Here is a 26,791-nt window from a genome sequence, read left to right as displayed (position 1 = left end):
GCCAAACATAATACGTTTGCCAAAAAGTAACATAGTTGCGACAAACATGTTGGATGTTTCCCATCATCTAACATTTTGCTTTTAAAACATGTTTGAGGTGATTATATTCCTTCTCTGGGTGAGCGTTTCTGTTACTGTCACATTTCATTTTGGGAAGAAGGGCACCGATATAAGTCCATAATCTGCCAAAGAACTGATACCAATTAATGCCTAATTTTCAATTCTTGATTTTTTTATGGGCTACGATATTTAATTTTTTAAATCTTGTATTTCATTGTTTCATTTCATTACTTTTCATATTTTTTATTTTATTTTTTTCATTTCTCAATACTTTTATTTATTGTTATTTTTTTGCTTTGCTTTAGGCTTTTTCTTCAGCTTGAGCTGCTTGGAAACATTCGAAGATTTTAAAACCAGTTTCACAACGATCTTCGGCCTTAATGCCTTTGCATTTTTCCAAAATATGTTTGGTCTTCTCCTCACCAATAAGGGCACCCAATTTTTGTAGGACAACATCTTCTTGCACCTCGTTATCCTTTAAGGTACCAGCCTTTTCAAAGAAACAAGTGCTCAAACATTTAAATTCTTTGGTGGGATTGGCAAAATCCTTGTTACTGAATTTGGTTACGTCGGCTTCAGAGACATTTTCTTCTTTGGAACAAGCAGCCAAATGTTCCTTAGCTTTAATCTGTTGCTCCTCAGTTAATTCAACGGCCTGTGGATAAAAGCAAACATTAAATCAAACAAGATCCAAATATTCTATCAAAAACAAAACTTACAGTAGCCGAAGCAATAAAGTAAACAATGGCCAAAGTAATGAAAACCTTCATGATTTTATCTCAAAATTTACAATTTGCGATTGCTTACTTTCGACGGTTGGTTGATTAATGATGATCTTTTTGCCAAAATCTATGCTTTTTATACCCAGAGTTTTGTCTCAATTTTGCTTTTATTTCGCCTAGCAATTATTGATGAATAGAGTTATATTTCTGTTGACAGAAAACAAAAAATAAAATAAATGATCCCACGGTAAGATACAAAAAAAAAATGGTAATGATAGTTACGAAAGAAATATTGATTTTATAGGCGCAAATAAAAGATAATTGTTTAATTCTATTTCTATAGTAGAGATATAGGAATTTTCTAGGCTTAAAAATTAATAAATAATTTATAGATTTTTTTGTGTAATATTTTAATATTATTTTATAGATGCTTTCATTAGTCATTATAATACCTTACATGCAATCCATATCAAGAATAGTGTTTTGCGCAACATCTATCAGAATTGCTGTAAAAATTTTAGGAAAATTGTATTTTGTTTGGATTTATTCGTAATCATCTGTAGTAGCTTGCCACTGGTACACAGTACCTCTATGAACCATATTTGGTATTTTTGTAAGAATGTGGGTACCGATCTGGAAGGACAAAAAAGAATATATACGGCCACCAAGATTTAATTTTGAATATATGTTGAGCAACTTTCTGTGGTTGTAGAGTCGAGCTAATTTTGCACGGCTCTGACTCTGACACCATCATTTCTCATTAGCCTCGACTCCGACTCCGGAACACGGTTGCCACAGTTTGTAGAATTCTACCAAAACTGGTAGACTTTTTACAGTTTGGTAGATTGATAAAATTCTTAGTTTTCTTGGTAGATTTGTCAAAACATCCCTCTCCAACTTATATATAAGTAAAATTTTGACAAAGTTTTATATAGAAATACATTTTTGAGAAAATTTTCTATAGAACTAAAATTTTGGGAAAAATTTAATCGAAATCAAATGTTAACAAATATTTTCTATAGAAACAAAAGTTTGAACAGATTTTTTTTAGAAATAAAATTTTGGCCAAATTTTCTATAGAAATAAAATTCTTAAAAAAATTTCTAAAGAATTTTGAGAAAATTTTCTATAGAAAGAAAATTCTTAAAAAGTTTTCTATAGAACTAAAATTTTGTGAAAATCTTCTACAGAAATAAAACTTTGTCAAAATCTTCTATAGAAATAAAATTTTGAGAAAATATTCTCTATAAATAAAATTTTGTGAAAATATTCTATTTAAATAAAATTTTGACCAAATTTTCTATAAAAATAAAATTTTTACCAAATTTTCTATAAAAATAAAATTTTTACCAAATTTTCTGTTTAAATAATATTTTGAGAAAATGTTCAAAGAAAATAAAATTTTGAGAACATTTTCAATAGAAATAAAATTTTGTGAAAATATTCTATTTAAATAAAATTTTAACCAAATTTTCTATAAAAATAAAATTTTGACCAAATTTTCTGTATAAATAAAATTTTGACCAAATTTTCTGTATAAATAAAATTTTGAGAAAATTTTCAATAGAAATAAAATTTTGTGAAAATATTCTATTTAAATTAAAATTTGATCAAATTTTCTATAAAAAAAAAAATTTTGGCCAAAATTTCTGTATAAATAAAATTTTGAGAAAATTTTCAAAGGAAATAAAATTTTGAGAAAATTTTTAATAGAAACAAAATTTTGTGAAAATATTCTATTTAAATAAAATTTTGACCAAAGTTTCTATAAAAATAAAATTTTTACCAAATTTTCTGTATAAATTAAATTTTTAGAAAATTTTCAAAGGAAATAAAATTTTGAGAAAATTTTCAATAGAAATAAAATTTTGTGAAAATATTCTATTTAAATAAAATTTGACCAAATTTTCTATAAAAATAAAATTTTTACCAAATTTTCTGTATAAATAAAATTTTGAGAAAATTTTCAAAGGAAATAAAATTTTGAGAAAATTTTCTATATAAATAAAATTTTTTTTAAAAATTTCTTTAGAAATAAAATTTTGAGAAAATTTGCTATAAAAATAAAATTTTGGCCCAAATTTCTGTATAAATAAAATTTTGAGAAAATTTTCAAAGGAAATAAAATTTTGAGAAAATTTTTAATAGAAACAAAATTTTGTGAAAATATTCCATTTAAATAAAATTTTGACCAAATTTTCTATAAAAATAAAATTTTGACCACATTTTCTGTATAAATAAAATTTTGAGAAAATTTTCTTTAGATATAACATTTTAAGAAAATTTTCTTAAAAATAAAATTTTGAGAAAATTTTCTTTAGAAATACAATTTTAAGAAAATTTTCGTAGGAATAAAATTTTGTGAAAATATTCTATTTAAATAACATTTTGACCCAATTTTCTATAAAAATAAAATTTCTACCAAATTTTCTGTATAAATAAAATTTTGAGAAAATTTTGAGAAAATTTTCAATAGAAATAAATTTTTGTGAAAATATTCTATTTAAATAAAATTTTGATCAAATTTTCTATAAAAATAAAATATTGACCAAAATTTCTATATAAATAAAATTTTGAGAAAATTTTCTTTAGAAATAAAATTTTGAGAAAATTTTCTTAGAAATAAAATTTTGAGAACATTTTCAATAGGAATAAAATTTTGTGAAAATATTCTATTTAAATAAAATTTTGACCAAATTTTCTATATATATAAATTTTTTGAGAAAATTTTCTTTAGAAATAAAATTTTGAGAAAATTTTCTTAGAAATAAAATTTTGAGATAATTTTCTATAGAAATAAAATTTTTGAAAACATTTGCAATAGAAATAAAATTTTATGAAAATATTCTATTTAAATAAAATATTGACCGAATTTTCAATAGAAATAAAATTTTGTGAAAATATTCTATTTAAATAAAATATTGACCGAATTTTCAATAGAAATAAAATTTTGTGAAAATATTCTATTTAAATAAAAATTTGACCAAATTTTCAATAAAAATAAAATTTTGACCAAATTTTCAATAGAAATAAAATTTTGTGAATATATTCTATTTAAATAAAATTTTGACCAAATTTTCAATAGAAATAAAATTTTCTGAAAATATTCTGTTTAAATGAAATTTGACCAAATTTTCTATAAAAATAAAATTTTGATCAAATTTTCTATACAAATAATTTTTTTTAGAAAATTTTCTCTAGAAATAAAATTTTGAGAAAAATTTTTATAGAAATAAAATTTTGTGAAAATATTCTATTTAAATAAATAATAATAATTTTCTCTAGAAATAAAATTCTTAAAAAATTTTTTTGAGAAAATTTTCTATAAAAAAAAAATTTGTGAAAATCTTCTATAGAAATAAAACTTTGTCAAAATTTTCTACAGAAATAAAATTTTAAGAAAATATTTTCTATATATAAGATTTTGAGAAAATTTTCAATAGAAATAAAATTTTGACCAAATTTTCTATAAAAATAAACTTTCGATCAAATTTTCTATGTAAATAAACTTTTGATCAAATTTTCCATGTAAATAAAATTTTGAGAAAATTTTCTTTAGAAATAAAATTTTGAGAACATTTTCTATAGAAATAAAATTTTTGAAGACATTTGCAATATAAATAAAATTTTGTGAAACTTTTCTATTTAAAAAAAATTTTGACCAAATTTTCTATAAAAATATTGATCATAATTTTTTAGAAAATTGTTTTTACAAATAAAATCTTGTGAAAATATTCTACTGAAATAAAGTTTTGTGAAAATATTCTATTTAAATAAAATTTAGACCAAATTTTCTATAAAAATAAAATGTTGAACAAAGTTTCTTTAGAAATAAAATTTTGGAAACATTTCCTATAGAAATAAAATTTTGAAAAAAATTTTCTATAAAAACAAAATTTTTACCAAATTTCCTATAGATGTAAAATTTTGAGCAAATTTTCTATGAAACAAATAAAATTTTGAGTAATTATTCTCTATATTGAATATATTTTAAAAAATCATGTTATTTCATACTATCAAAGTCCATTGTTCTTTTTGTAGAAGTAGTAACTTTCCCTTGTTGGTGCAAGATGAAATCGTAAAAACATTTAAAATTCGACACATTTACAAGGGATTCAAGGGATATTTATACACACAAAAAATTGTCTCTAATTTGAGGGATCATTCATTCATTCGAAGACTTGATCAAAAACTTCAAAATAAGATTTTTAAAATTTGACAGAAAAAAAATTATGTTATTATTATTCCGCAAATCACGTATCATCAAATTTATGTTGAGTAATTTTTTATATGAGGTCAATATATTTTTCTCAGTGTAAAGGGTATACAAAATGATACAAATTTTCTTATTATAATAAATTTCTGAAAGTCTTTTTCTCAATTACTGTGACACTTCTATTATTTTTTTATGTTCAATATACATCATAATTCTTCTAACAAAGCTCTGGACAGACAAAGAAATGCATGAAAAAAAAGAAACAAATTGCCAAAACAAATACAGGAAAACAGAGACCGGTTTAAAGGTAAATGACTTGGCTCAATTGTATTTAACAAAAAAAGGTAGTAGGAGAGAGGAACTCATAAAATTCAATTATGTTTGACAACCACTACAACACATCGAATGGTATATACGACAGAGGTACATTGTAAATGACATACACCGAAAGAATTCTCTTCGTAAAAAGAACGAAAAAAAAATTCGTTGGTAAAATTTACAAAGTTTATGCAATTATTATTACCACATATCATTTATTCACCTTCTCCCAAGTTCCCTGTAAATTTCAAGTATTTTTGATTTTGCTCTGTTATTAAAAAAAAATGACATCACCTTCTTCGATCAAATATTGAAAAAAGTCAGAGAATTCCCCAATCCTTCCTCGGGGAACGTAGAGAACTGTCGAAAAAAGAAGGGGACATTTGTCTAGACGCCACCTTAACCATTCTTGAAAATTTCACGCAAATAGGAGAACTTTGGCCAAATTTTCAAAACTTCGGGCAAGGAGGAGGTCTCCCACCCCATCTAAATATTAAACAAGTATATAGGGCCGTAAGTTCGGCCAGGCCGAATCTTATGTACCCTCCATCATGGATTGCGTAGAAACTTCTACGAAAGACTGTCATCCACAATCGAAATACTTGGGTTGTGGTATCTTAAAACTTATTAACACCGTTTTCTAAATTGTGAGTTAGTCCATACGTGGTATATATTAGACAAAAAAGTTATGTATAGGTAAGTCTACAAATAATTACGAATCGATATGGACTTTTTGCACGGTACGTAGAGAGCCAGAATTGAAATATGGGGGTCACTTATATGGGGGCTATATACAATTATGAACTTGATATGGACCAATTTTTGTGTGATTGGAAATCGATTTATCTGAGGGCTATATATAACTATAGACCGATATGGACCTAGTTAGCCATGGTTGTTAACGACCATATACTAGCACAATGTACCAAATTTCAACTCACTCGGATGAAATTTTCTCCTCCAAGAGGCTCCAAAACCAAATGTCGGGATCGGTTTATATGGGGGCTATACATGATTATGGACTGATATGGACCACTTTTGGCATGGTTGTTAAATTTTATTACAATTCAAAATTTTGTCAAGATTTTATTTCTATAGAAAATTGTGTCAAAATTTTATTCCTATAGGAAATTTTGTCAAAATTTTATTACTATACAAAATTTTCTAAAGATTTTATTTCTATAGAAAAGTTTGTCAAAATTTTATTGGTATAGAAAAGTTTGTCAAAATTTTATTGGTATAGAGAATTTGTCAAAATTTTATTTCTATAGAAAATTTTGTCACATTGAATTATATACGTATTTAATCGGCCTTTTTTGTTTAATATATACCCCGTATGGACTAACTTACAATTGAGAAGACGGTATAAAAAAGTTTTAAGATACCTTGCCATCGGCAAGTGTTACCGCAACCCAAGTAATTCGATTGTGGATGACAGTCTATAGTACAAGTTTCTATGCAGTCCATGGTGGAGGGTACATAAGATTCGGCCTGGCCGAACTTACGCCCGTATATACTGGTTTGTTACTGTTTCTTTTTCAATCATTATTATTGTTTAACATGAAATGAAATTATTTTCACTGTACTTTAAAAAAAAATTGGGAAAAGGTCTCTCTCTCTCCGACCAAATATCGAGAACTTTAACGAGAATTTAATCTAGACAACGACGCGCTACATTGGGTCGGTGTCTAGATTAAATTATTTTCGCTTAGTTTTCTTAGAATCAATTTTGTTTGACATTGTTTAATAAATTGTATCTATACATGATTTTACCCCAAATCTTTTCTTTACGTAGGGTATACAAAATTCTCCAAAACTGTTTTCACCTTTATATTCCCACATTGTGTAGACATATGTACATATATGTTTACCCATAAAGCTATTATGCTTTCAAGTGTACAAGCATATATGTGTATATATCATAATACCCCATTACATTTATTATTTGTTATAGTTTGTTGGTAATGCTTAATGCTTTTAAGTACTTCAACGACCAGCATTCGACAGTCGAAATGAATTTGCCGGTAACCGGTTTTATGAATTTTCTACAGCAAAGTTGGTTGACACGCGTTTGGAAGTAGAAAAAAAAAAACAATTCACCTATAATTGATGGACGGTGTAATGCACACTAGTGTATATAATAGTAATGTGAGAGTACTTCACCTTTTTGTTGATAATTAAATCACATTAACTGTAGAGATCATATTCAATTACTATTTCATCTAATAAATTAATTAAGCATGAAATAACTACTGAGAAAGAGTTCAAACAGTGCGGGTAGCGAGCGAGTCTGTCCAAATAGTTTTTTGAAGGCTTCTCTTAATACACTGATAGAAAAACAAAACTTTATATGAATTTCTTCGGTATATTTAGCCAACGAAGGGCTTTATTACATCAAAGACCTTCTTAATAATATAAAATCACCCAATAAAAATATGAATTTCCAGCTGTTATCACTTTCTAGTTCCCATAATAATCTAAGGCTATAAGTCCCTAAAGAAAAAAATCGTACCGCCCACACACCAAAAATATCTACTTTGGTCTTATACTAAATCCTAAAGAAAACGAAATCTGGATTATGGGAAAACTATAAAAATAATGATAACTTTTCAACATGCGAACATCTTTTGATCTGAAAAATTTCTACTTTTTGACAGCTTATTGACATTGGTTCCTCCCCTATAACCCCAGACCATACCATACGATTTCATTTTGTGATTTTTTTTTTTTACAAAAGCACATTTACTTGAATGTTGCTTATACAATGCGTCAAAATGACAAACTTCCATTATTTCCTTTCACTAATACTTCGAAGCGTTTTTTTTTTTGCTAACTTCTTCAATGTCTTTTAGGTTTAAACTTTTACGCATTAAAGTTTTCTTCTGTGTTCCAAGTACAAGGGCGCAAACAGAAATAACATTTTCAATGAAAGTAATAGAGGAACTAAACACTGAAAAAAAAAATCGTATATATAATGGTTTTAGAATTGTGTTACTTAGATATAGCCTCCATATAATACTCGAATCAAACGCGTATATGACAAGTATTGACATAGCATTAAAATGCAAATAAAAAGAAATTAAGAGCACGAAATAAATTTCCATAAAGGGGAAAATGTAATTTTTTTGTTGTTGCCTAAAATTTAACATTGTTTCAGTAAGAAAATTACATTTTTCATTTAAAAAATAAAAACGAAAACCGAAAAACAACTAAAAGATTACCAACATGTATTAAACTAATCTGGTAAATGCAACATTTGGTATGACGCAAGCCAATTTCCTATCTTCCTTAAATCTATAATCTTTTGTGCAAACTACATCCGGTCCGGTTGCAATTTGGTAAGATCCCTAATAATCAGAACGGATGCAGATTTTTGCAAAATAGTTGGACTAAGATCATTAAAGTTCTACAAAGAAGAAAAGCTCATCGATGCATACCAGAAATTGGAGTGCAAAGAGCCAAGAACTTGCTTCGTATGCAAGAAAGTGGCCAGTTACCGAAATTGGTTTGCTACGATGAGAAGCCATTTGACATTGAGCACTTCCCAAAGGGTTTAGCTGAAAATATACACACTCGATTGGCCAGATGGCAATGGTGTAAAATTTTTCTATAGAAATAAAATTTTGAAAACAAAAATATTTGACAACAAACAAAATATTTGACAAAATTTTCTATACAAACAATATATTGACAAAATTTTCTATAGAAACAAAATTTGACAAAATTTTCTGTACAAACAATATTTTGACAAAATTTTCTGTAAAAATAAAATTAAAAAAAAAAAACAAGTATATACGGCCGTAAGTTCGGCCAGGCCGAATCTTACACGCAAAGAAAAAAAACGTTTGGAAAACGTGTACCGAAAACGTTTTTCTTTTGTTAGAGTTTTTTGAATTGCTTCGAAAATTTTAAACTTTTATCACCAAAAAAATTCGTTTGTTACAAAATTTTTATTTTTTCAATAAAAAAAGTTATTTTTGAAATAACAACACAGTCCATTTCGTTTATATCAAACATTGTTCTTTTCTGACTTCAGGTCTTTAATAAGACACATTTTACAGTTCAAAATTTAATATAGTACAATGTAATGTTGAATATTTTTTCGGAATCTTCCGAATATATCTGGAATATATGTAAAAAAAACAAAAGCAAAAAAAAACTTTGGCCGAAGTAGGGATCGAACCCACGACCCTTGGCATGAGAGTCGGACGTAGCTACCACTGCTCCACGGTGCCAAACTAAATGTTTGTTTCTGTTAAATAAACTTTGTTTATTCGGTTCGTGGGCGCCGCAAGCTATGCTACATAAATATAAATTATATGGATATTTATCTATTGATGACCATAACAGGTACATAGCTCAGTGGTTAGTGTGTTGGCTTACAATGTGCATGGTCCGCGGTTCGATTCTCCGTCCAGGCGAAAGGTAAAAAAAATTTTAAAAATTTATAAAATCGTATAATTTCTTCTACATTGTTGGTATTACAGGAAAAGGTGTTAAGAACTAAAAATCCTCGTGGATGTGAGAAAGATGTGAGGGACAATGCAATTAGCAAGAAAATAATGTTTTTTTTTAGTTAGTCTTTATGAAATTGTTTTTACATCCTGGAGAAGAATAAACGTTTATCACAAAAAGTATATACTTTTCTTCCAAATACACTTCCTTTCAACGAAAAGCAAATGAGAAACGAACTTTGTTTGTCTAAAATTTCGTTTGGGAAGAAAGAATTATTTTCTTGCGTGTATGTACCCTCCACCATGGATCGCGTCTAAATTGTGAGTTAGTCCATACGTGGTAGAGAGCCAGAATTGAAATATGGGGGTCGCTTATATAGGGGCTATATACAATTATAAACTTGATATGGACCAATTTTGTGTGATTGAGGATCGATTTGTCTGATGGCTATATATAACTATAGACCGGTATGGACCTAGTTAGACATGGTTGTTAACGGCCATATACTAGCACAATGCACCAAATTTCAACTGACTCAGATGAAATTTGCTCTTCCAAGAGGCTACAAAACCAAATCTCGGGATCGGTTTATATGGGGGCCATATATGATTATGGACTGATATGGACCACTTTTGGCATGGCTGTTAAATATCATATACTACCATCACGTACCAAATTTTAACCAGATCGGATGAATTTTGCTTCACCAAAAGGCACCGAAGGTCAAATCAGGGGCTCGGTTTTTATGGGGGCTATATATAATTATGGACTGATATGAACCAATTCCTGCATGGTTGTTGGATACCATACTGACATCACGTACCAAATTTTAACCGAATCGGATGAATTTTGCTCTTCCAAGGGGCTCCGGAGGTCAAATCTAGGGATCGGTTTATATGGGGGCTATATATAATTGTGGACCGCTGTGGACCATTTTTTGCATGGTCATTCGAGATCATATACTTACACCATGTACCAAATTTCAGCCCGATCGGATGAAATTTGCTTCTATTAGAGGCTCCGCAAGACAAATCGGCGGATCGGTTTATATGGGGGCTTTATATAATTGTTAACCGATGTAGACCAATTTTTGCATAGTTGTTAGAGACCATATACTTACACCATGTACCAAATTTCAGCCGGATCGGATGAAATTTGCTTCTCTTAGAGGCTCCGCAAGCCAAATCGGGGGATCGGTTTATATGGGGGCTATATATAATTATGGACCGATGTGGACCAATTTTTTCATGGTTGTTAGAGATCATATGCTGACACCATGTACCAAATTTCAGCTGGATCGGATGAAATTTGCTTCTCTTAGAGTCCCCGCAAGCCAAATCTGGGGGTCCGTTTATATGGGGGCTATACGTAAAAGTGGACCGATATGGCCCATTTGCAATACCATCCGACCTACATCAATAACAACTACTTGTGCGAAGTTTCAAGTCGATAGCTTGTTTGGTTCGGAAGTTAGCGTGATTTCAACAGACGGACGGACGGACGGACATGCTCAGATCGACTTAGAATTTCACCACGACCCAGAATATATATACTTTATGGGGTCTTCGAGCAATATTTCGATGTGTTACAAACGGAATGACAAAGTTAATATACCCCCATCCTATGGTGGAGGGTATAAAAATTCTATTGAAATAAAATTGTGACAAAATTTACTATAACCAAAAAATTTTAACAAAATTTTCTGCAGAAATACAATTTTGACAAAAATTTCTAAAGAAATAAAATTTTTACAAAAATTTCTATAGAAATAAAATTATGTCAAAATTTTCTATATAAATAAACTTTTGTGAAAATTTTCTTTAGCAATAAAATTTTGATAAAACCATCTATAGAAATAAAATTTTGACAAAATTTTCTGTAGAAATAAAATTTTCTATAGAAATAAAATTTTCTACAAAAATTATTATTATTATTAGTTTATTTAAAATCATAATAAATTATGAAAATAAATATAAAAAAATGTAGGTACTAACAACTAAGGTTTTCGACCTAACATTCTGCAAAAATAAAATTGTTTACAAAAATAAAATTTTCTATAGATAAAAAATTTTAACAAAATTTTCTATAGATATAAAATTTTAACAAAATTTTCTATAGATATAAAAATTTAAAAACATTTGCCATAGAAATAAAATTTTGACAAAAATTTCTATACAAAATAAAAAATTTTATTAAATCTTCCGTAAAAACAGTTTTCTGTAGACATAAAATGTTGACAAAATTATCGGTCGAAATAAAATTTTGACAAAATTTTCTGCAGAAATAAAATGTTCAAACAATTTTCTATAGAAATTAAATTTTAACAAAATTTTCTATAAAAATAACATTTTGACAATATTTGTTATAAAAATGAAACTAAAAAAAATCTACAGAAATAAAATTTTGACAAAATTTTCTGCAGAAATAAAATATTCAAAAAATTTTCTATAGAAATAAAATTTTAACAACATTTTCTATAAAAGTAAAATTTTGACAATATTTTCTATAGAAGTAAAATTTTGAAAAATCTTCTATAGAAATAAAATTGTGACAAAATCTTCTATAGAAATAAAATTTTCACAAAATTTTCGATAGAAATACAATTTTAACAAAATTTTCTAAAAAATAAAAATTTTATAAAATCTTTTGTAGAAATAATTTCCTGTAGAAATAAAATGTTGACAAAATTTTCTATAGAAAAAAATTTTTAAAAATGTTCTGCAGAAATAAAATTTTAACAAAATTTTCTATAAAAATAAAATTTTTGACAACATTTTCTATACAAAAAATGTTTGACAAAATTTCGTATAGAAATAAAGTTTTGACAAAATTTTCGATAGAAATAAAATTTTAACAGAATTGTCTATAGAAATAAAATTTCGACAAAATTTTCTAAAGAAATAAAATTTTAACAAGAATCTTCTATCATCTCCAGGTGAAAAGAAATATGAAAATAAATTTAATTCTGAATGTTCCATACCCTACATCATAGAGTGATAATGGCTACTTATCGCCTCCCCAAAAGTGTCTATAGAAATAAACATTTTGGCAAAATTTTCTATAGAAATAAAATGTTGACAAAACTTTCAATAGTAATAAAATTTTGATAAAATCGTCTATAGAAATAAAATTTTGACAAAATTTTCTATAGAAATAAAATTTTCTTTAGATATAAAATTTTGACAAAATTTTCTATAGATATAAAATTTTGACAAATAGATATAAAATTTTAACAAAATTTTCTATTGTAATAAAATAGTGACAAAATTTACTATAGCCAAAAAATTTTAACAAAATTTTCTACAGAAATGAAATTTTTACAAAAATGTCTTCAGAAATAAAATTTTAACAAAATTTACTCTAGATATAAAATGTTGACAAAACTTTCCATAGAATTAAAATTTTGACAACGTTTTCTTTAGAAATAAAATTTTGAAAATTTTTTCTATAAAAATAAAATTTTGATAAAATTTTCTTCAAAAATAAAATTTTGACAAAATTTTCTATAAAAATAAAATTTTGACAAAATCTTCTATAGAAATAAAATGTTGACAAAGTTTTCTATAGAAATAAAATTTTGACAAAATTGTCTATAGAGATAAAACTTTTGACAAAATTTTCTCTAGAAACAAAATTTTAACATAATTTTCCATAGAAATAAAATTTTGAGAACATTTTTTATAGAAATAAAATTTTGGGAAATTTTTCAATAGAAATAACATTTTGAGAAAGTAAATTAACGGACGAATGGCAACTTGGGTTTGTATATTTTTATTGGTTAAATGAAGCTGTCCACAATCTACAATTATTCCATGTGTAGCTGATAAAGACAGAAATAACAATGGACCAAACCAAACCAAACCAAATTTGATGAAACCCAAGAAACGCATAGCGCAAAAAACGAGAGATATTGTAAAGGAACTTTAGAAATCCTATTATTTCTACATAGTTGTAATCTTATTATCCGCGAGTTGACAGCAAAATGACATTTGCAGAAGGCAAAGCGAACAGAAACAAAACTGCACATCCAAAATGGAGTTAGCTTCTATGAACGCAGTTTGTAACTCTAACCGAGACTAGTGGAAAAAATCTCCCAAAACAAAAGAAACTTTGTAAAACCAACCACTATGAAAAGAAATGAAATGAAAATAACATGGAAATCAAATATAAAACTCCTCTCCTTATTGGATATTACTCAAGCATAATGTCAAAATCATAGATAGAGTTTGCTGTGATGGCACATAAGGCGTTTCAGCGACTGATGAAATTTGCTTTCGAAAAAAATTTGAATGAAAAAAAATTAAGTTTAATATCCCTCGCAATTTTCAATCTTGGGAGTAATTAAATTATATCAGGGGTAGATATGAAAATCGTCTCAAATCGTTTCTTGTTGGTTTCCAGTATCGACTTTCTTATTGGTTGAAAACGGAATATGACACATGTATTTCTATGGTAACATATTTGGCCCAAATTTGAAGTCGATTGGATTAAAACTGTCTAGATCGATTCATAGGCCCGCCCTTAGCAGTATTGCCAACCACTCCATATATCTATATCGTCTCTTTCTAGGTATTGCAAACATATGAACTAACTTATAATACCCAGTTTCTGTGTGTGGCGTAGGGTATAAATATATATAGAGGCCCCTATATAGGGAAGGAGGTAATTCGGCACCAGTGCATCTTCGAAAGAAATTACAGAATTATGTTAAAGACACAGAATACCCTGGGTACGATGGGAAGAATCACTTCTATCGTACAACATTAGGAATGCTGGCATCTGGATCATATTGGCATCCTAAACTAACTTAACCTAACATGCTTTCCTAATGTACCAAATCTTGAATTTAGGAATTGTGACTTTTATGTGCTCAAGAAATAATATGGGGTGACATTCCAAACCGACCTGAATTAAGCAATTGGAAGTTGCAAACTATAACCTGAAAAAACCTTTCTCATTTCCTATAGAAATAAAATTTTAACTAAAATTACTCTAGCAATGAAATTTGACAAAATCTTCTTTTGAAACAAAATTTTGACAAAATATTCTATAGCAATAAATTTTGACAAAATTTTCTATAGAAATAAAATTTTCACAAAATTTTCTATATAAATAAACTTATTTGTATATTTATTAACATCTTTATTATAATTACAAAATATAACAAAGGTGTAGCAACAAGCAACTAGCAATTTAGGCAATCGGCTACAAATACAATTTTAACAAAATTTACTCTAGAAATAAAATTTTAACAAAATTTACTCTAAAAATAAAATTTTGAAAAAAATTACTGTAAAATTAAAATTTTGACAAAATTTCCTATAGAAATAAAATTTTGACAAAATTAACTCTAGAAATAAAATGTTGTCTAAATCTATATATATAAAATTCAATCTATGTTTGTTTGTTTGTATGTTCCGAGTTGGCTCCGAAACGGCTGAACCGATTTACTTGAAACTTTCAGAGATCGTAGGGGGCGTTCATGTGGTGAAAATAGGGTACCTCATGGTCGCGGAGGGGGACCTCCCCTTCGTCGGACTTTTTGAAAATCTGACCAAAGTTGTCCGATTTTCTTGAAATTTTCATTGAAGATTGGGGTTGACATCGAGACCAAGATCGGCTACTTTTATTTCGATATTTGGTGGCGGAAGGGGCCTCCCTTTTGTTCGACTTTTTTTAAAGTACAGTGAAAAAACTAAAATTCTCTAAATTATATGAGATTTACAGAGAGCATGTGGTGAGGTTATGGAATTAATATGGGGTACCCGTTGATTTCATATATGGATGGGGAGGGGGACCTCCCCCTTGCCCTACTTTTTGAAACTTGGAACAAAATTATGCGATTTGTTTGAAATTTTCATTGAATGTTGGGGTTGGCATCTAGACAAAAATCCGCTACATTATTTTTCGATATTTGGTCGGGGAGGGGGACCACCCCTTTGCCCGAATTTTTTTTTTTTTTTTTGAAAGTACAAACAAAACTAAACTCCCCCGACTGAAATTTTACGGAAAAAATGGGTTATGAAATTTATATCAGGTTCTTAATTTTTTAATAAAAATAAAAGGGCATAGGAAGACATCCGCTTCTCTTAAGTACATACAGAGAAACAATTAAACTTTTACCGAGTTACTTGAAATTTACAGAGGACTGGGGAGAGGTTACGATATTAATAGTTGATACCTGATTTTGTGATATTTGGACGGAAGAGAGGCCGCCCCTTTAGGCTTATAATTTGCTTGACATTTTCTGGGACGTTTACAAAAGATACGCTACATCACTTTTCGATATTTAGTCGGGGAGGAGGTCATCCTCTAAAACTGCGAAAAAAAAAAAAACAACAATTCTTAAGTTTTCTTGAAATTTACATAGGCAGTGGGGAAAGGTTATGAACGAAGAGGCAACCTTTCTTGCCCCACACTTGAAGGAAAGTTTCAAGAATTTTCAGGGAAGGTTAGGGGTGCAATTCACTACGGTGTTTGTCGATATTGTATCGGGGAAAGTGACGTCCCTTTAAAACAATAGAGCAAAATTTAAACAAAGCCGATCTACTTAAAATTTACAGGGAACGTGGGAGAAGGTGATTAAATTTATACATGACTTTTAAATTAGGATATGATTTTTCGATATCTGGTTGGGGAAGGGGAAAATTGAAATAAACTTTGTCGATTTACTTCGATACAATTTATAGGGACCATTGAGTAGTTGCGAAATTAATATAGGGTAGGTGATAGTCCGATATCAGGTCGGAGTGGAGCGAAGGTGGGGAGAGGGTTCCCTTTTGTCCGTTTTTTTATTAAATTGAAAGTAGAGGGTTGTCCGTAAATAGGAACTCGGTACATAATTTTATGATTTTTGCACAGGCTGAAATTTACATGAAATTGGCAGCCAACGTAGAGGGTGCATCATTTTCCAACATTTTAGCAAATGTTAATGTGGTAAAAACTTTTACTACTTTTGCTTTTTCCGATTTATTGGATGGGAAACAGTAATTCTTTGTATGTTATTATAATATAGTGCTTAATTTTCAGATATGTTGAGGAGAAGGATACCTTTCCTTGACAAACCACACTTAAAATCACAAGAAATATAGAAGATACAGCGGGAAAGGGTACACCCTCTCCCGCCGTATTTGTATCTATAAATGAAAAATCAAGTAGTCCGATTTGTTTAAAAGAATTCAAATCTTTTCGAATTTGTTTTCAGCATGAAGGATATAGTTGACTAAGTTAACGCAAAATGTTCCTCCAAATACGCTTCGGAAGGCGCAGCGAAGCGGGCCGGGGAACGCTAGTCTTCTATATAAATAAAATTTCGATAAAAACTTCTTTAGAAATAAAATTTTGGCAATATTTTCTAAAGAAACAAAATTTTGGGAATACTTTTTATACAAATTTTGACAAAATTTTCTATAGAAATAAACTTATTTATTTGTTTATATTTTGACAAAACTTTCTATAAAAATAAAATTTTGGCAACATTTTCTACAGAAATAAAATTTTGACAAAAGTTTCTATAGAAACAAAATTTTGACAAAATTGTCTATAGAAATGAAATGGTTACAAAATTTTCTAAAGAAATACAATATTGGCAAAATTTTTTATAGAAAACATTTCCTATAGAAATACAATGTTGACAACATTTTCTATAGAAATAAAATTATATATTTATTTAGTAAAATTTTTATTACAATAAGAAAGTATAAACAAGTATATACCGCCGTAAGTTCGACCAGGCCGACTCTTATGTACCCTCCACCATGGATTGCGTAGATACTTCTACTAAAGACTGTCATCCACAATTGAATTACTTGGGTTGTGGTATCTTAAAACTTCTTAACATCGTTTTCTAAATTGTGAGTTAGTCCATACGTGGTATATATTAGACAACAAAGGTATGTATAGGTAAGTCTACAAATAATTACGAATCGATATGGACTTTTGCACGGTACGTAGAAAGCCAGAATTGAAATATGGGGGTCGCTTATATATGGGCTATATAAAATTATGAACTTGATATGGACCAATTTTTGTGTGATTGCGGATAGATTTATCTGAGTGCTATATATAACTATAGACTGAAATGGACCTAGTTAGGCATGGTTGTAAACGGCCATATACTAGCACAATGTACCAAATTTCAACTGACTCGGATGAAATTTGCTCCTCCAAGTGGCTCCTAAACCAAACCTCGGGATCGGTTTATATGGGGGCTATATATGATTATGGACTGATATGGACCACTTTTGGCATGGTTGTTAAATATCATATACTACCACCACGTACCAAATTTCAACCAGATCGGATGAATTTTGCTTCTCCAAAAGGCACCGGAGGTCAAATCTGGGGATCGGTTTATATGGGGCTATATATAATTATGGAATGATATGAACCAATTCCTGCATGGTTGTTGGATACCATAACATATATTAACATCACGTACCAAATTCCAACCGAATCGGATGGATTTGGCTCTTCCAAGGGGCTCCGGAGGTCAAATCTGGTGATCGGTTTATATGGGAGCTATATATAATTATGCACCGATGTGGACAATTTTTGTATGGTCATTGGAGACCCTATACCAACAACATGTACCAAATTTCAGCCGGTTCGGATTAAATTTGCTTCTCCTAGAGACTCCGCAAACCAAATCGGGGGATCGGTTTATATGGGGGCTATATATAATTATTGATCTATGTGGACCAATTTTTGCATAGTTTTTAGAGACCATATACTTACACCATGTACCAAATTTCAGCCCGATCGCATAAAATTTACTTCTCTTAGAGGCTCCGCAAGCCAAATCGGGGGATCGGTTTATATGGGGGCTATATATAATTATGGACCGATGTGGACCAATTTTCGCATGGTTGTTAGAGAAATATACTAACACCATGTACCAAATTTCAGCCGGATCGGATGAAATTTGCTTCTCTTAGAGACTCCGCAAGCCAAATCGAGGGATCGGTTTATATGGGGCTATATATAATTATGGACCGATGTGGACCAATTTTTGCATGGTTGTTAGAGACCATAACACCATGTACCAAATTTCAGTCGGATCGGATGAAATTTGCTTCTCTTAGAGGATCGATAGCTTGTTTCGTTCGGAAGTTAGTGTGATTTTAACAGACGGACGGACGGACATGCTCGGATCGACTCAGAATTCCACCACGACCCAGAATATATATACTTTATGGGGTCTTAGAGCAATATTTCGATGTGTTACAAACGGAGTGACAAAGTTAATATACCCCCATCCTATGGTGGAGGCTATAAAAATATGTAATGAAAGTAACCAGCAACTTAGACTATCGGCTATAAATAAAATTTTGACAAAATCTTCTTTAGAAATAAAATTTTGAGGAAATTTTCTATAGAAATAAAATTTTGACAAAATTTTCTACAGAAATAAAATTTTGAGAAAGTTTTCTATAGAAACACAATTTTGACAAAATTTTCTATAGAAATGAAATTTTTACAAAATTTTCTATAGAAATAAAATTTTAACAAAATTTTCTATAGAATTAAATTTTAACAAAATTTACTCTAGAAGGGAACCACCGTGGTGCAATGGTTAGCATGCCCGCCTTGCATATACAAGGTCGAGTGTTCGATTCCTGCTTCGACCGAATAACAAAAAGTTTATCAGCGGTGGATTATCCCACCTCAGTAATGCTTGTGACATTTCTGAGTATTTCATAGCTTCTCTATGTGGTTTCACTGCAATGTGGAACGCCGTTCGGACTCGGCTATAAAAAGGAGGTCCCTTATCATTGAGCTCAACATGGAATCGGGCAGCACTCAGTGATAAGAGAGAAGTTCACCACTGTGGTATCACAATGGACTGAATAGTCTAAGTGAACCTAATACATCGGGCGGCCACCTAACCTAATCTACTCTAGAAATAAAATTTTTAAAATCTTTTTTAGAAATAACCTTTTGACAACATTTTCTATTGAAATACATTTTTTACCAACTTTTCTATAGAAATAAAATTCTTTCTTATATTCTTTTTTACACATAACTCATGTGTTGAAGACTGATAATATTGCATCCAATTACGCAGCAACGAAAATACGAATTTTCAATTGAAGGTTGAACGATCTAACTTCAGCGTGAAGAGGATATAACCTTCGACTCGGTTGAATTCTTAGAGTTTTCATCATAATCGTATTTATTTTATTTTAACTCATAAACATTTCATCTCAATATACTATAACAATTTGATCTATAATTCCAATTTGTAAGTCTTAAGCCTCCATTATTTCAGCTTTGGCAGTTTCGAAACATTGATAGATTTGGAAACCAGTATCGCAACGATCTTCACCCTTGATGCCACGGCATTTATCCAATGCCTTCTTGGTTTTTTCTTCGCCTATGAGGGGAGCCAATTTTTCGAGAACTACATCTTCTTGGATCTCATCATTCTTTAGAGTGCCAACCTTTTCGAAGAAGCACGTACCGAAGCATTTTAAATTTTTGCTGGGATTGGTATAGTCTTTGGTACGTAATTTGGAGGCTTCCTCCTCGCTTATGTTTTCCTGCTTGGCACATTCATCGAAGAATTCTTTGGCCTTGGCTTTTTGTTCCTCATTCAAGTCAACAGGCTGAATTTCCAAAACATAAAAATAAACAAATTAATTAAATCAACATGGAAAAACTATTTAAATATTAAACTACCGATGCCAAAGATCCAACGATCAAGCAAACAGTGACCAAAGTAATAAAAGCTTTCATGATGAACCTTTCTGCAAATGTTTACTTTGAAAGTTGGTAAACTATTGTTGTCTTACTACTCCAAATCCCTACTTTATATATCAAGAATATTTGAGAATATAAAGCATCACTTTTAATGAGTTCAGTTTGTTTTGTTATTTTTTGTTATTTTTTTTTTTTTCAAATTTCAACTACATCATCCATGCCACATTCAGATCTGTCTAGGCTTGACAGCAAATAACTATGGGGCTACCTCTACATCACTCACACCACTTTCTTTTCAATGGATTCTACTCACGAATTTTACACATTATCTTTATTCATGATAAGTAATTTTTTTTACAAATGACCGCGAGTAAACCCAAATAATTTTCAAGTTTTTTTTTTTTCTTTTTGCAAGCAGGTTTACCCTTCTGCAGCATTATTTTGTGTCGTAGAAACGCTGTGTCATGGTGATTGATAAGTTAAACGTTTATGGTAAATTTGTAATTGAAATGTGTAATACATATTTTTTGAAGTTTATGAACAAACGAAACCTTTGACCAACAAAAAGTCCATTAAGGTGAGTACTAAGTTCGAGTTTAGCCGCTAATGTGAAAACTAAATCAGTAAAAAAGGGCATAAAATTATACATATTTGTTGTAAATTTTATTATAACTTGATGGGGAATATCCCAAAGCAAATTTTCACAAAGTTTGTATTCCTCAAAATAGATTATTAAAGAAAAGTAATCGTGAAAAAATGACGATTTTAGTGGCTAAACTCGAACTTAATTCCCACCTTTATATGTGAAAAATAATTTTACAATATTATATTCTATTGTATCAGTAAACTCTTCCACACACTTTTATTTGGACGAAGTGATAGAGCACTATACCCAGGATTGTTTAGTTATTACCCAGTGGTGGGATTGATTTAGTGCATTCATCAGTATCTCCTTTGTCTACTTTCACGTCCTATATAGTCTCGTAATAGATTAGAAGTTGGGAGTTCATAAATTTTAAAACTACAGTGTTTCCCTTTGAATTCTTTCTATGTCAAAATCGTCAAAAAAATCCAAATTTTTATACGAAAAATTTAGTTTGGTCATATCTCCTTAAATATGCGTCCTAGAGGCAAATCAAAATTTCTGTATCCTTAGTCTTCTGCACTACTTATGATACGGTTCGTAGTATCGAAGAAGGTGTCTTCCGATCATGTTGCAGATATTTTTCATTTTGGGTTGTTCATGAAAATACATCTCGAGACGGTTTGATTTCGGTTAACTTCCTCAATATTGCAGACTTTACATATGTTTGTTTCCCGTACCCGGTATTTATGAAGGTAATTATCAAAATTCCTATGAGCACTCAGCAACTGAGATAGAAAGAAAATTCTGATCTTAATATTTGGAACCAGTTGGTAGGTCCAAATGCCTTTGATTTCTGTATCCCATCTCCAATTTTCTATGTAAATAGACAACTAGGTTTTTAAGGTCATCACCATAGGATGGGAGTATATTAACTTTGTCAATCCTTACATCGAAATATTACTCTCAGACCGCATAAAGTATATGGTATATATTCAGGGCCGTGGTGAAATTCTGAGTCGATCTAGCGATTACCGTCCGTCTTTTGAAATCACGCTCACTGCCGAACAAAACAAGCTATCGCTTTGAAACTTGGCACCAATAGGTAGAGATCCCATATAACTAACCCTCAGATTTGGCTTGTGGAGCATCTGGGAAGAACAAATTTCATTAGATCCAACAACCATGGAAAAATAAGTCTATATAACCCACCATATAAGCCGATCACCAGATTTGATTTGTTTAGCTTCCTAGACGTGCAAATTCATCCGATCAAATTGATCCCAGATTTGATTTCCAGAGCTTTCAGATGTCAACATATAGCCTCGTACCAACATGCCAAAATTTCTCCATATCGCTGCCATAATTATATATAGCCCCCATATAAACCGACCTCTAAATTTGACTATTGGAGTCTCATAGAGGGACAAAATTTATCCGATCCTGCAGATATTTGGCGTTCTAATCACCATGCAAAAATTGATTGATATCAGTTCAAAATTTACCTTTTTATACCCTCCACCAGAGGATGGGGGTATATTAACATTGTCATTCCGTTTGTAACACATCGAAATATCGGTCCAAGACCCCCTAAAGTATATATATTCTGGGTCGTGGTGAAATTGTGAGTCGATCTAGCTACGTCCGTCTGTCTGTTGAAATCACGCTAACTTCCGAACGAAACAAGCTATCGAATTGAAACTTGACACAAGTAGTTTTTATTGATGTAGGTCGGATGGTATTGTACATGGGCCACATCGGACCACTTTTACGTATAGACACTATATAACTGACCTTCAGATTTGGTTTCCGGATCATATAGGAGAGCGTGGTGTTAATATATTACCTCTTACAACCATGGAAAAAGAAGTCCATATAACCCCCCATATAAACCGATCCCCAGATTTGATTTGTGGAGCTTCCTGGAGTTGCATATTCATCCGATCCCGTTGAAGTGTGGTACATGATGTTCGTCTATGGTCCTTAACAATCATGTACAAATTTGTCTATATACGTCTATTATTATATAAAGCCCCCATATCCCAGATTTGATTTCCAGAGCTTCCATTAGTACGTGATGTCAACATATAGGATCTTACCACCATGCAAAATTTGCTCCATATCGCTCCATAATTATATATAGATCCCATATATATCGACCTTCAAATTTGACTTTTGGAGTATCATAGAGAGACAAATTTTACCCGATCCTATAGAAAAGTAGCGTTCTAATCACCGTGCGAAAATTGGTTCCTATCGCTTCTTAATTTGACTTTTTTATTTAATATAGACTATTTGTTGAGTAACTTATAATTTAGAAGACAAAGTTAAGAAGATACCTTGCCATCGGCAACTGTTACCATAACCCAAGTATTTCGATTGTGGATGACAATCTTTTGTAGAACTATTTGCGCATTCCATGGATACAAAAGATTCGGACTGACCGAACTATACACACGCAAAAAATAATTCTTTCCTCCCAAACGAAATTTTAGACAAACAAGTGTATTTGGATGAAAAGTATATACTTTTTGTGATAAACGTTTATTCTTTTCCAGGATGTAAAAACAATTTCATAAAGACTAACTGAAAACAAAAAAATTCTGGCTAATTGCATTTTCCCCTCACATCTTTCTCACTTCCACGAAGTTTTTTAGTTCTTAGCACCTTTTTCTGTAATACAAACAATGTAGAAGAAATTACACGATTTTATAAATTTTTATTTTTTTTTTTTACCTTTCGCCTGGACGGAGAATCGAACCGCGGACCATGCAATTTATAAGCCAACACACTATCCACTGAGCTATGTAGCCGTTATTGTCATCAATAGACAATTACCCATATAAGTTATATTTATATAGCATAGCTTGCGGCGCCCACGAGCCGATTAAACAAAGTTTATTTAAAAGAAAAATACATTTAGTTGGGCACCGTGGAGCAGTGGTTGCTACGTCCGACTTGAATGCCAAGGGTCGTGGGTTCGATACCTGCTGCGGCCACAGTATTTTTTTTTTTACATATATTCCAGATATGGTCGGCAGTTTCCGAAAAAATGTTCAACATTACATTCTACTATATTAAATTTTTACTATGAACTGTAAAATGTGTCTTATTAAAAACCTAAAGTCAGAAAAGAACAGTGTTCGATATAAACGAAATGGACTGTGTTGTTGGTTCAGAAATAACTTTTTTTATCGAAAAAAAAAATAAAAATTTTGTAAAAAACGATTTTTTTTGGTGATGAAAGTGTATACTTTCCGAATCAATTCATAAAACTCTAACAAAAGTTTTCTTTTACGTTTTCGGTACACGTTTTCCAAACTTTTTTTTTTTGCGTGCACTTGTTTCCGTTTAGTCTAAGCCATCTATTCTTCTCAGGCAATTGTTTGTTACGATTTCGATCAGTTCTGCAGAGTTCTTATGGACAGTTAGAGCGACGTCATCTGCGTAACCTACTAACTTACAATCCTCCTTCGTCGCCAAATTTAATAATCTATCACACATTAGATTCCATCATCACCACTGTAGTATCACAATGGACTGACTAGTCTAGGTTAGGTTAGGTGGCAGCTCGATGTATCAGGCTCGCTTAGACTATTCTGTCCATTGTGATACCACAGTGGTGAACTTCTCTCTTATCACCGAGTGCTGCCCGATTCTATGTTAAGCTCAATGACAAGGGATCTCCATTTTATAGCCGAGTTCGAACAGCGTTACACTTTGCAGTGAAGCTTTGAAACACTCAGAAATGTCATCAGCATTACTGAGGTGGAACAATCTACCGCTGAAACTGGTTTTAAACCCACGATCCTGTGTATGCAAGGAGGACATGTTAACCATTGCACCACGGTGGCTCCCCCAGAAAGGCCATTGTTTGGATCCGTGCAGTATTCCTGCTGGTACTTTATAGTAAATTATACCATTTTGAGTCTCGCATTGCAGTACTCTATTTTCCATTTGTTTGTATTATGCATTCTGAAAGCACAGATCGAATACTGCTTGAAAATGTCAATAAGTCTCTAGGTTATTCCTCCAAATAACTTAGAAGATTTTACGAATTGGGTATGTTATAAAAATTGTTTGCTCTCGGCAGTTTTTTCTTTAACCCATATAGAAAATAAATTCAAAACATAACTCTTTGAAACTTTGAAAAAATATTTTTTATTAATTATTTTACAAAGCATTTTAACATTTCATTTTATAAATCGTCCTTCTTTATCATATGGAATCAATTTCCATTGTAGCCTTAGGCAGCCATTTGTTCAGCCTTGAAGTTTTCGAAACATTGATAGATTTGGAAACCAGTATCACAACGATCTTCACCCTTGATGCCACGGCATTTCTCCAAAGCTATCTTGGTCTTCTCTTCACCAAGGATGGGTGTTACTTTCTCGAGAACAACATCTTCTTGGATTTCATTGTTCTTCAAAGTGCCAACCTTTTCAAAGAAACAGGTGCCGAAACATTTCAAATTCATGGAGGGATTGGCATAGTCTTTGTTGCGCAATTTGGTGGTTTCCTCTTCGGTAAGCTTTTCTTGGATAACACATTCATCGAAGATTTCCTTAGCCTTGGCTTGTTGTTCCTCATTCAATTCAACAGGCTGTAATTTAAAAAAATATCGATATTAATAAGGAGATATTTTAAATGTTTTAAACCAAAAATCCTACAGTGGCCAAAGTGGCAGCTACAAAGCAAACAACAGCCAAAGTAATGAAAACTTTCATGGTGATTTTTTGCTTTTTTCTATTCTGCAAAATGAAGTCTTTGAAAGTAGATGAAGTTTTGGTGATCTTTGCCTCACATCAACTGGCTTTTATACGAAGAATATTTGCCAAAATCTTACCATAAAGTTTGGCAAATAAATACAATTATTGCTATTTGCTTTATCTACATTTAGTAAAAAAACAAAGCACTTGGGTTTCTAGAAATTTTGTTTTTGAGATTATGGCTTTAGGCCCACCTTTATAGCATTATAAGAAAGAGCACTTTCTTGTCAATAACACCGGCGTAGATGTCGACAATTAAAAGACATTTGGGCTTTTGTGTTACTTTGCGTTTTTGCATTGCTAACATAAGTATGACATAAAGACGAAAAAAATCAAACAATCGATCATATTTAAAAATTGATGAGATTTAAAAAGGTTAATGATTTCTTGTACTGATTTCTAAAACTGGTTCACTGTATTGAAAAGTTTATATCATTGAGTGCAAAATGTTTACTTCTAGATGGTACAAAATTGAAAATTGCGTAAAGGTAAGATAGGATTTATGCATAAACTTTCTCCATCAAGAGGGTTGGTTTGTTTAATAATAACAAGTATATACGGCCGTAAGTTCGACCAGGCCGCATCTTATGTACCCTCCACCATGGATTGCGTAAAAACTTCTACTAAAGACTGTCATCCACAATCGAATTACTTGAGTTGCAGTAACACTTGCCGATAGCAAGGTATCTTAAAACTTCTTAACACCGTCTTCTAAATTGTAAGTTAGTCCATAGGGGGTATATACTAACCAAAAAAGACCGATTAAATACGTATATAATTCAGTTTGACAAAATTTTCTATAGAGATTAAATTTCGACAAAATTTTCTATAGAAATACAATTTGACAAAATTTTCTATGGAAATAAAATTTTGACAAAATTTTCTATAGAAATAAAATTCTGACAACATTTTCAACAGAAATAAAATTTTGACAAAATTTTCAATAGAAATAAAATTTGGACAAAAT

General features: G+C 30.5%; 3 protein-coding genes across 3 annotated transcripts; all 3 read right to left on the bottom strand.

Moving 5' to 3' along the window:
* Positions 1–248: 248 nt before the first annotated feature.
* On the bottom strand, positions 249–937 carry LOC142240752 (general odorant-binding protein 56a-like). The gene is made up of 2 exons (XM_075312471.1): positions 780–937; positions 249–715 (listed from the first exon to the last, which is right to left on the bottom strand). The coding sequence occupies exons 1-2, from the start codon at positions 828–830 to the stop codon at positions 362–364; spliced, it is 405 nt and encodes a 134-aa protein (XP_075168586.1). The 5' UTR covers positions 831–937; the 3' UTR covers positions 249–361.
* A 19,005-nt stretch (positions 938–19,942) lies between these two features.
* LOC142239037 (general odorant-binding protein 56a-like) lies at positions 19,943–20,540 on the bottom strand. Its single transcript, XM_075310804.1, has 2 exons — positions 20,452–20,540; positions 19,943–20,378 (listed from the first exon to the last, which is right to left on the bottom strand). The coding sequence occupies exons 1-2, from the start codon at positions 20,506–20,508 to the stop codon at positions 20,022–20,024; spliced, it is 414 nt and encodes a 137-aa protein (XP_075166919.1). The 5' UTR covers positions 20,509–20,540; the 3' UTR covers positions 19,943–20,021.
* Positions 20,541–25,266: 4,726 nt separating this feature from the next.
* Positions 25,267–25,823, bottom strand: LOC142240370 (general odorant-binding protein 56a-like). The gene is made up of 2 exons (XM_075312080.1): positions 25,726–25,823; positions 25,267–25,658 (listed from the first exon to the last, which is right to left on the bottom strand). The coding sequence occupies exons 1-2, from the start codon at positions 25,780–25,782 to the stop codon at positions 25,302–25,304; spliced, it is 414 nt and encodes a 137-aa protein (XP_075168195.1). The 5' UTR covers positions 25,783–25,823; the 3' UTR covers positions 25,267–25,301.
* Between the last annotated feature and the right edge of the window lie 968 nt (positions 25,824–26,791).

This window comes from Haematobia irritans, chromosome 5 (assembly GCF_050003625.1).
Source record: "Haematobia irritans isolate KBUSLIRL chromosome 5, ASM5000362v1, whole genome shotgun sequence".
In the NCBI taxonomy this organism is placed as follows: Eukaryota; Metazoa; Arthropoda; class Insecta; order Diptera; family Muscidae; genus Haematobia; species Haematobia irritans.
This window is presented reverse-complemented; position numbering and strand designations above follow the sequence as displayed.